The sequence below is a fragment of the Podarcis pityusensis genome (assembly GCF_964106645.2).
Source record: "Podarcis pityusensis genome assembly, chromosome: 1".
Lineage (NCBI taxonomy): Eukaryota > Metazoa > Chordata > Lepidosauria > Squamata > Lacertidae > Podarcis > Podarcis pityusensis.
The window spans coordinates 72,458,139-72,468,797 of NC_138028.1; the positions used below are offsets into that span (position 1 = coordinate 72,458,139).

At 42.3% G+C, this 10,659-nt stretch overlaps 1 protein-coding gene and 1 long non-coding RNA gene across 13 annotated transcripts in view; one reads left to right on the forward strand and one right to left on the reverse strand.

Annotated features, from left to right (window-relative positions):
• PLEKHA7 (pleckstrin homology domain containing A7) overlaps positions 1-5,619 on the reverse strand; it is a 154,170-nt gene extending 148,551 nt beyond the window's left edge. For 7 of the 12 annotated variants that reach the window (XM_080975030.1, XM_080975027.1, XM_080975026.1 and 4 more), the window contains exons 1-3: positions 5,469-5,619; positions 5,235-5,311; positions 4,860-4,917 (exon numbers count right to left, since the gene is read on the reverse strand). In XM_080975030.1, coding sequence (XP_080831156.1) covers positions 4,860-4,917; positions 5,235-5,311; positions 5,469-5,566 — 233 coding nt within the window. In that variant the 5' untranslated portion in view covers positions 5,567-5,619. The remainder of the gene's footprint in view (positions 1-4,859; positions 4,918-5,234; positions 5,312-5,468) is intronic. The other 5 variants (XM_080975021.1, XM_080975031.1, XM_080975029.1 and 2 more) reach the window with 2 other exon arrangements.
• LOC308459827 lies at positions 5,383-8,351 on the forward strand. Its single transcript, XR_013978333.1, has 2 exons — positions 5,383-5,520; positions 7,695-8,351. It is a non-coding gene; the product is annotated as an uncharacterized lncRNA (long non-coding RNA).
• Positions 8,352-10,659: the final 2,308 nt, after the last annotated feature.

Below are 10,659 nucleotides of genomic sequence, written 5' to 3' on the forward strand. Positions count from 1 at the left end.
ACGCTTCAGGTTATAGGCGCTTCAGGTTACAGACTCCGCTAACCCAGAAATAGTACCTCTGGTTAAGAACTCTGTTTCAGGATGAGAACAGAAATCGCACGGCGGCAGCGGGAGGCCCCATTAGCTAAAGTGGTACTTCAGGTTAAGAACAGTTTCAGGTTAAGAACGGACCTCCGGAATGAATTAAGTTCTTAACCCGAGGTACCACTGTACTGTATATACTAATGGTGTCTGAAATGGTGATGACTGCTCAGGAATGTGACCCCTTTTTCTTTTTTGTGAACAAACCTCTCCGTTGATCCTTCTGATCATTTATGCACAAGTTAAAAAGTCGGCCCAATCACATCCTTAAGGACCTCGCTTTTTCCTCCATTATTTGAACTGCCCGTTTATTCCTATTCTGCTTCTTGTTCTTTAACAACTTACTGGCCCATAAGCGGACACATCCTACCACCCCATGACTATCAAGTTTGTTAAGGAGCCTTTGGTGAGGGACTTTTCAAAAGGTCAACAAAGTGTGTCATTATTCCCAACTATTTTATCACAGCAAACCTCTCAATGTCAAGAAGCAAACTGTTCATTCCCTCTACCAATAAATAGCTGCAACCAGGAAGATGGAATGGGAGAACAGAGAGAGCCTGAGTTCATGGTAAGGGATATAGTGAGGGGGGAAACCTTGAAAACCTAAAACTTCTTCACTAACTATCATACAAAAAGGTAGCAGTGAGTCTCATGTGATATAGGTGGGCAAACTATAAAGGGGGGAAAGGAGTGCCTTAAAGTCCAGTTAAAAAATACAGAGAAAATTGTAGAAAGTTCAAGAAGGGGATCATTTGTTTCCTACCAGCTATTCACTCCTCTGTCAGGATTCTGGTCCCACAATTTGGGAGCCAGCTGAAAAAGGATAGCAGTGGCATGCCAGTATTTTTTATTATTCTGACTAAACTTCAGAAAGAACTTTCTGATGGTAAGAGCTGTTCAACAGTGGAACAGACTCTCTCCTTCACTGAAGGTTTTGAAACAGAGGTTGGATGGCCTTCAGTTATGGATGCTTTAGTTGGGATTCCTGAATTGCAGGACTAGATGATCCTCAGGATCCCTTCCAACTCTACAGTGCTATGATTCTAAGTACAGTGGTGCCTCGCAAGACGAAAAGAATCCGTTCCGCGAGTGTCTTCATCTAGCGGTTTTTTCGTCTTGCGAAGCAACCCTATTAGCGGCTTAACGGATTAGCGCTATTAGCGGTTTAGCGGCTATTAAAGGCTTAGCGGCTTAGATAAAGGGGGGGGGAAAGCGAAAAAAAAATCTCAAGACTTGCAAGACATTTTCGTCTTGCGAAGCAAGCCCATAGGGAAATTCGTCCTGCGAAGCAACTCAAAAACGGAAAACCCTTTCGTCTAGCGGGTTTTCCGTCTTGCGAGGCATTCGTCTTGTGGGGCACCACTGTATACAGTGTCTACCATATCATCCCTATCCACATATTTCTTGACGTTTCTCAGCAAACTCTAAAACATAGGTGAGGAACCTCAGACTCAGGAGATGAATACAGCCCTCCAGGACACCACCTGACCCTCAGAACTCTCACACAGAAACATACCCTCTCTCCCTAGGCCAAACAACTCACTATCCCTGTTTCACACTCTGGATGCTTTGCCTTTTGGAATGTGTTTCTGAACTATGATAATGCCTCTTGCTTCTCTGGATACAGAGGGGTGGTGTGCAAGTGTGTGTAGAAACTAAAGTACTGTACAAAGGTTACATTTACATTTGCTGCTCTGCACACTTTTGCCTCTGGCTCTGCCCACCACCAGTATGTAGACTTTGGTATTTTGCCCAGAAGGAAATGCAGTCATTGAGCTGATGAAGCTTCCCCACACCTGTTCTAAAAAGTTGGTAAGACAGGATATACCTTTGTACAAACCATGTCAATTCTTGCTGAACTACAACTCCCATCATCCCTGTGGCTTAATGTGACATGCAAACCAGGTCTTTGAATTGCATCTTGAAAATGACAGTCTACTTCGCCAAACCTTTATTAGGCATATTAGGCATTACAAGTATAGGCGATCATAAAACATCCATATATAAAATTGTGAAATATATACAAATAAACAGCCATGTAAAATATGTAATGACAAGGATTTTCATTGGGAAACTGATAGTCACTGTTGCTTACTTCAGATGCAACGTGTTATCTAAATTTTGTATTATTGATTCATAACTGGGCAACCGCTTTCCCGATTACTCAGTTGGGCAGTCACATTTCAAAGACCGCCCCGTATAGATCTCACTGCAGTAGTTTAAACAAGAAATTAGTATGTATTCTTTCAAACTCTTTGTTCCCCTGGAAAGGGTATAACTAGCAAACCAGCTGAAGTTTGTAAAAGTAACTCTTTACCACAGCTGGCCTTCCAGAAATAAAGCTAGATTTAAAATTATTTGATGTATTTCTGTAATTGGTTCTGCATGTGACACATAGTCCATTAAAAATGTTCTGCCATGTTTACTTTGTCTGGCAGTTTTTTAAATAAAAAACCTAGAAATTGTTCAATCTAAGCACAATCAGAAAAAATTAGAAGAAGTATATATCATGTAAAGCCTTTACATTTGGTGGTGGTTGTTGTTGTTTAGTCGTTTAGTCATGTCCGTCTCTTCGTGACCCCATGGACCAGAGCATGCCAGGCACTTCTGTCTTCCACTGGCTCCCACAGTTTGGTCAGACTCATGTTTGTAGCTTCAAGAACACTGTCCAACCATCTCGTCCTCTGTCGTCCCCTTCTTCTTGTGCCCTCTTGTGCCCTCAATCTTTCCCAACACCAGAGTCTTTTCCAGGGAGTCTTCTCTTCTCATGAGGTGGCCAAAGTACTGGAGCCTCAGCTTCACAATCTGTCCTTCCAGTGAGCACTCAGGGCTAATTTCCTTAAGAATGGATGCGTTTGATCTTCTTGCAGTCCATGGGACTCTCAAGAGTCTCCTCCAGCACCATAGTTCAAAAGCATCAATTCTTCGGCGATCAGCCTTCTTTATGGTCCAGCTCTCACTTCCATACATCACTACTGGGAAAACCATGGCTTTAACTATACGGGCCTTTGTTGGCAAGGTGATGTCTCTGCTTTTTAAGATGGCAGAACTTACACCTCATGAACCCCCATGCTGATATCTTGAGAGGTGGCCAAAACCACATTTGGTGGTAACTCGTATTATTTACCAATACCAGCCATCCTCCCTTTAGTCCATCCAGATCAAACTCTTCAATTTACCATGTTCCTTCCTGCACAACAACAGATCATATGTATGTAATATCTGAATGGAAAATGCTAAGGAGGTGGGAAAATGGCAACCAGTTTTTAAAAATTGTCCATATTCTTGGTATTCCTTCAACACCCTATTCCTTCAAAATTCAAAACCCCCCCAAAATTCCACTTACACTGCATTCTAAAACAGCTTCCATTGTTTTGGGCATCAATGTATTCTTAAAATGTCCCCAGACTATCTTCTTTTACAGCTCCTGGGAATATGATCACGTCTTTTAAGTAGTACATACTGAACAGGTGCACAAAGCCATTGTAATTCTGCACCATCTATACTGTTCAAAGTGAATGCAGTTTTCTTGTGGTGACATTCCAACCACAAAAAACTAAGTGCTCAGGCAAGAATTATTTCCTACACGTAATATTGTAAGACAACTTTTCTACTATTTTATTCATGCAAAAATCTATCTTTCTACTCTCTTGCAATATATATAAATTTATTACTTTTATTTAATACTCATCCTTCATCCCAAAATGGGTCACAATAATTTAAGATACAACAGTAAAACCTGTTTAAAACACGTTACAATCACAAGAACAGGCTGGATCCTAAAATATCAGGTGTCAGTGTTCATCAAAGGTTATGACCCAAAAGAATTCCACAGATCCAATCCTGTATAGTATCAGATTAGGCATTACTTATTACTGATCTATACTGATCTATTACTGATCTATACTGATCTTTTACTCAAATACAACAGTAGCAATAGAATAATCAAAAGGCATGAGAAAAATCTATCTTGCAAAATGTTGCCCCATGTTAAAACAGCCTCCCCTTTTGCAACAGAAAAATTAAGAACATTAAATAAGACTATAATCCAAAACAGACTACTGTTCAAATTAAATCATTTTTAATTCACCACCAGTGTTTTATAAATGATGTTCTCTCTGTTTTTTGCAGCACTGTTTGTATTTTCAGTATGTAACATGTGATATATAAGATGACCCATTCCATGCTTCAACAGATTTGTGACCATTAATTTGATCTAAACTTCTTTTTTGCAGAAAAAACGTGACAGTCTTTCACATACTGAACACTGCTAGGCTGCCTTATAAACAACCCCATTGCTACACTTCAATTCAGCAGCAGGCAACAGGTTCCAGCCAGTGTGTTAGTAACACATTCAGCCAAGTTTGGCTGACATTCAGTCAACCGTTCACTACCGCACGAAATCCAGAAGCAATATAAACAAGCTACAAAGGTAAAAGCCTGTTGCTCTTGCCAGACAACGGAAGTGTCAAGAGAACACCAAAGTAAGGCAATATAAAGCACTATTATAACCAGGGATTTAAAAAAAAATAAATCAGCAGAGAGTATCAGAATTCATGCTCTCTCACACACACACGAGACAAACGTCTCCTTTACTTCAGTTATACGGGACCCAAAATAAGGTGATGTTGATTCCAGGGGTAGGGGGGAAGCAAAGTGGGGGGGGGGACAAGAATATATCCCATTTTCTGATACGGAAGATTAATCCTTTTTCTCTCTCACACACACACACCCCGGATTAAGTAAAGGAGTATATCTCGAGAGTGGGAAATACTCACTCAATGAAGTAACTGGCTCCTTCTTCCGAGAATCCCTCCTCCCATCCACGGGGAAGATCTAAAAAAAAGAACAAAAGCAGGAGGGGGGAGAAAGAGAGAGAGAGAAAGTGGCAGTGAGAGAAAGACGAGGGAAGCGAGATCTCAGTGCCCTGGAGATAGGCGAGCGTAAATCCCAGTCACACAAAGGTCGTTATCCTCCCCCCCCCCTCCGCCACCCCCCCGTGAGAGAGAGAGAGAAAGGCAAACACGAGCGCGGGGCGAAGGGGGGGGAGCAGAAAAGTCCCATTCAGCCTCCCTTTCCCGCCCCCGCCCCACCACAAGTGCCCTAGCGGGAAAGTGTAGTTGGGGAGGGCGAGGGGTAGTTAGGGCACCCACCTGAGCGGATCATGTGGCCTGAGTTGACGGGCTCCCCGGTGCGAGGATGCAGCCAAGTAGTTGAGCGGGTCAGGTCGCTAAGGAGGGAGAAGCGGCAAACATGCACCTGTTAGTACTAGAGCCCGTCGTGAAGGGGGGGGGAGGAAAGAAAGGAGCGGAATAAGCGGCAACGCTACCGGCCCCCGCCCCCACCCACGCACCGCCACCTCCTTTTCCCGCCGCCCGGCGCCTTACTCGATGAAGAAGACGCGGCCGTCTCCACAGACGCCATAGGACCAGTGCTCAGGTAGAGTGTCCCGCCCCACCGCCTCGGCCGCCGCCGCCGCCGCCATGTTCGCCGCGCGCACAGCCCGCCCGCCTGCCGGAGGGGGGCGGAGGGGGTGCAAGGGAGCGGGAGGGCAAGGCGAGGCGAGGCAGGCAGGCAGGCGCCCGCCGCAAGTGCCCGGCTCTGCTCAGCAGCGCCACCGGCCGGCAGCGGAGAGCGGGAGGCGCGCGGGCAGGCGCGCAACGCACAACGCAGCGCAATGCAACACAAGGTGGCTCGCCTCCCCCGTCTGGGTGGGGAAGAGCGCTCTGTGTCCCCCCCCCCACCCTTTCAGTTAAGCCCAGCAGGCAGATTGGGCAGACGGCTCGTTGCCCCGTGTTTGGAAACAGGAGGAGAGGAAGAGAGGGAACTCTTTATTTCGAACAAGCCTGTGGTTTTGTATCCCATAATAGCAGTCCGGGCAACAGGTTGTGTGAGCCCAGCTAAAGTCCGCTGTTCCTTGTTTAGGACTTAATAGGTGCCACCCTTAAACAGCAACGCTTAGGGCTGTAGGTGAATAAATAGAAATGAAGAATATGCTACCTGAACTTCCCAGTCGCACTTCCAATTTCAGACAATCAGAGCTCCAGAGATACAGATATTAACTCCTTGTTGTGAAGGCGTCTGAATGCTCCAACTGTTGAAATAACGTCGCATTTTTCACAACACATGAGCAAGGCTACTTCTTTTCCCGCCAATTTGTGAACTTTTTTCCTGACTCAAGATCTGGATCTTTTCCCCTTCCTAAACACAAACTTTTCCTGAATTATTTTTTAATTAAAGCGTAAATATAATAAAAGTCACACACACGTCTCTAAATGAAACCCTCCTACTGTACAGTATCTAACTGTGGTGGCTCAGCTAAGTGTTTTAACTGCATAGGCAAGAACACATAGGATACTTTTCAATGTCTGCACTGTTAGGCTTTGTGGGATACTTTGCCACCCTTGACACATGGCAGAAATTAAGCTGCCCTCAATAGATCATCCACACCATACATTAAAAGCAATCTTACATCACTTTCCCCCAAAGAATCCTGGGAACTGTACTTTGTTAATGGTGCTGCCACCAAAACTAGCTTCTTCTCACAGCTTTTTGTCCACCACACCAGAACTACCACCATATGCAACTATTATGAGGATAAATTTGGGGCCCAGTTTATCTAGTAATTAATACAACAGGCTATTGTAACAGCAATTTAACACGTGAAGAAGTTTCAAAGACACTTGCTTTTTCTACATTCCATGTTTTTAACCAATCAATGATAAATAAAGTTTGACATGTGAGAGAATGCTGCCTATACATGAATAGAATTTCTGTGGTGATATTCAGTGGTAGTTATATTGAGAGCAGACCCATTAAAATCAATGAACTTCAGTACTGAACTCCATTAATTTCAGTGGGTATGACTTAGTTGGATATCACCCATAGGCCAAATTTCAAGTTGAATTTCCTTCCAAAAATATGAATATGCAACTCATGTTACCCTACAAATTGATGTGTATGGAAACAATGGATCCTCATTTTAATACAATTTGTACTCTTTTGTATCATCAGTGGAAATAAAAGGACAGTTCATTAATTGAAACAGAATTTGGGCTCCTCCAGACAACCCATTTTATCAAGCATTTATCCTAATTTGCTTGCACAAAGCATACTTGGATGTTATGCAATGTGTGGTATATATTGAGCATTTATTCTGATTTATTGCAGAGAGGTTATACAACAATGAGCATTCATTCTGATATCTTGTGCAGAAGTTTTATGTATTCCCATTAATCAATCATTTATCACACACTTTTTGGTGCATTTCCCCATCACTTTCCTAAACAAAAAGTGTCAATGTTTAAAACCTTGATTTGTTGCAGTAAAGCATTCAATTCACTTTTATTGTGCAAACTAAATTTCTGGTGTGCAGCTGAATCCTGCTTGCAGAATACTGGCAGTCTGGTAGCAAACTTTGTTTCGCTTGTTCTGTTTTCCTTTGAATGCTGTCAGACATAAACTCCTAACAAACATACAAGAGGATACATGTCTCTTCGCTCTATGTAATTTGACCCAGCTCTGCACATGGTCTACCCAGGATACAGTGTCTTACTCCTTCCTTTCTGTAAAATTGTTTCTCTTCTATTCCTGCTGAAAAATGCAATCTACAGAGAAACCAGCAGGGCATGGAAGAAGACAAAATCAGAGTTGTTGGAGTGGATCAGCAAGCAAAGTGAAGATAACTTTGTTCCTTTCATTGCTGCACAGGCTAAATCACACGTCAGTGGAGATTGTCAACTGTGGGGATTGTAATATTTTCTGCAGCCCTGAACTACATTAAAGAACCAATCAGAGATGTGATCATAATTGTTTGATGTTTTGAGATTGGCAATTACTGTAGGGGAAATTCTAAATATAAGACTTGTTGCATTTTTAGCTAATACTATTTTGGTAGACATGCAACAATGCAGTGTGTACCTACCTAAAATAAATAGTGCATCTCAATCCACAGCATATTTCTAGTTACTGAAATTCTATTTTATGTCAATAGAACAGTGATATTGTAGAAAGTAGCAGGGCAAATCTCTACTTTTTCCAGCAATTGTGTTCCTGTTTGTTATTGTCAAAAGAAAACTCCTCAATATTTCTTCCTTTTTAACAAAATGAAAAGAAATACAAAGCTGTTCCTGAAGGTTAATCTGTACAGCCTGCGTAGAAACAGAGAAACACTGTACACAAAGTATTTGCAAAATACAGGCCCTCCATCTGTGTGTATAAAATCATGACTGTCATTTCAATACTTCAAAGATTAAGGAAATTCCTTTAAATATGGAAGCTCTCTGTAGACATATCCTAAGTCACTTGTCCAACCTGTGCAAAGCTTTTATTGCTTCAGTCTGTACCGGCTCTCATTTACTTCAATATTGCCTATACAGTATGTGTTGGTGCTCAAAAATGAACCGTTCCAATTATTTCAGCTTCTACAATTAATTCTTAGTTTAGAGTACCAGCAGTATACAACCAAGTTCAGATGATGGGTGTTCTTCTCCTTACTATACATTTAAAATATGCAGTAATTATATTGTTGTCTTTGGAGTAACTTCAAGTCTAAAACCTTGACCTTATATTGTTTCATGAGCATACCCTGAATTCATAATGTCGCAACTGGCTCAGGCCTTAGTCTTTAAATCTCCTAATTAAAACAATCACACCCTGTAGTATTTTCTTCACCTTCCCTACAATTGACCCATTCACTTTCTGCTTCCACTGCTCTTCCCTCCATGGGCGTAGCCAAGGAGGGACATGGAAGGGCAGCTGCCCCCCCCCATCAATAAAAAAATGCATAGCTAACTGAGGTTCTGCTCCCCCCAAAACAAAAGGCCTGCCCCCATAACAAAAATCCTAGCCATGCCCATGCTCCCCTCCCTACTTTCCCCCACTACTTATCACTGACTCACATGTTGAGGCCCTTTTCACTCCTGTAGTTCTTCTAGTTCTAGGGGCTTGTACGTCCTCTGGATTTACTTACGCATGCGGATACAAACATCGGGCCTTCTTGTGGATCTCCCTTAAGGGTTTTTGTCATTGTTGTTGGAATATATCTTCAGAAGTGCAAAAGAAATGGATTTTTAAAGTTATAATACAGTTCAGGATCTGGTGTCTAAGCAATTCCGAACTTTCAAAAACAAAAAACAACACACTGAATGCTACTCATCCTGCCACAGATAATTACTTGCCAATATTGATTCTGGAACCTTAACACGTCCATTAAAATGCTGTTTGCACCCGCACAGAGGTAATAGCTTCTTATATTGGTATTGACATTTTGAATCAGTAGTGTTTTTTAACCTCAGGTGGTAACTTTAAGAAAGAGAAGACTGTAATGATATATTATTCAGTTACATAACCTTCAAGGTTTAATCTCTAGTCCTTTCCTATTAATTTATTTACAGTTTTCTCTATGTAAACAGCATATTTAGAATATTTGTCTAGAGAACAGAAAATGAAATTGTAGTCCATTGATCATATGGAATCATTGTGAAAACTAGCAGTAATGAAACTGTTCAATGTAGTACAAGAATGAGGAATTACGAGGTGGTAGTAGTGAAATGAGTAGTATGGAAGTAAGAGCGGGACCATAAAGAAGGCTGATCACTGAAGAATTGATGCTTTTGAATTATGGTGCTGGAGGAGACTCTTGAGAGTCCCATGGACTGCAAGAAGATCAAACCTATCCATTCTTAAGGAAATCAGCCCTGAGTGCTCGCTGGAAGCACAGGTCCTGAAGCTGAGACTCCAATACTTTGGCCACCTCATGAGAAGAGAAGACCTCCTGGAAAAGACCCTGATGTTGGGAAAGATGGAGGGCACAAGGAGAAGGGAACGACAGAGGACGAGATGGTTGGATAGTGTTCTCGAAGCTACCAGCCTGAGTTTGACCAAACTGCGGGAGGCAGTGGAAGACAGGAGTGCCTGGCGTGCTCTGGTCCATGGGGTCATGAAGAGTCGGACACGACTAAACGACTAAACAACAACAACATTAATATACTTCTTCTTAATTGTATTTCAGTTCAACAATTACTTTAATAAAATACATATTTTGATATGTGCAACTGGCTTTAGATACCTATTAGGTCCATAAATTACCATAGTTTGTTGTTGACAAAGGACAGCTGGACATGTAAAGGGCCCCATTACCTTCAGTAGCATAGGGCCTCAAGCCCAAATCTGGTCCTGATAGGACCCCACTTGTCATATGTAGTAATCAGCATCCAGAGATCTCCAAATGAGTTGCAACAGGTCTTTCTTTCAGCTGGAACTCACCGGAACTCAGTTCTGGCACCTCTCAGGTGGGCGCCATTGTCATTATAAGAGAACAAAGGGAGGCGTTCATGGTGAGTTCCAGCACTGAGTTACAAAGGAAAATAAAAATTAGTACAGTTTTTCAGAGTACTATGTGGGACATGATGTGAACAGAATGCCTGGAGTCACTTTGATCATAAGCAATACAGGTAGAACAGGAAGCACAAGCCACTCATAACTGCACATGATGGGGAATATGAAATAGTTCCACATCGGATGTTACAGAGATATATGAGACGTTTGTACTTGCAGTGTATGTGTTGGTTTCTGTTC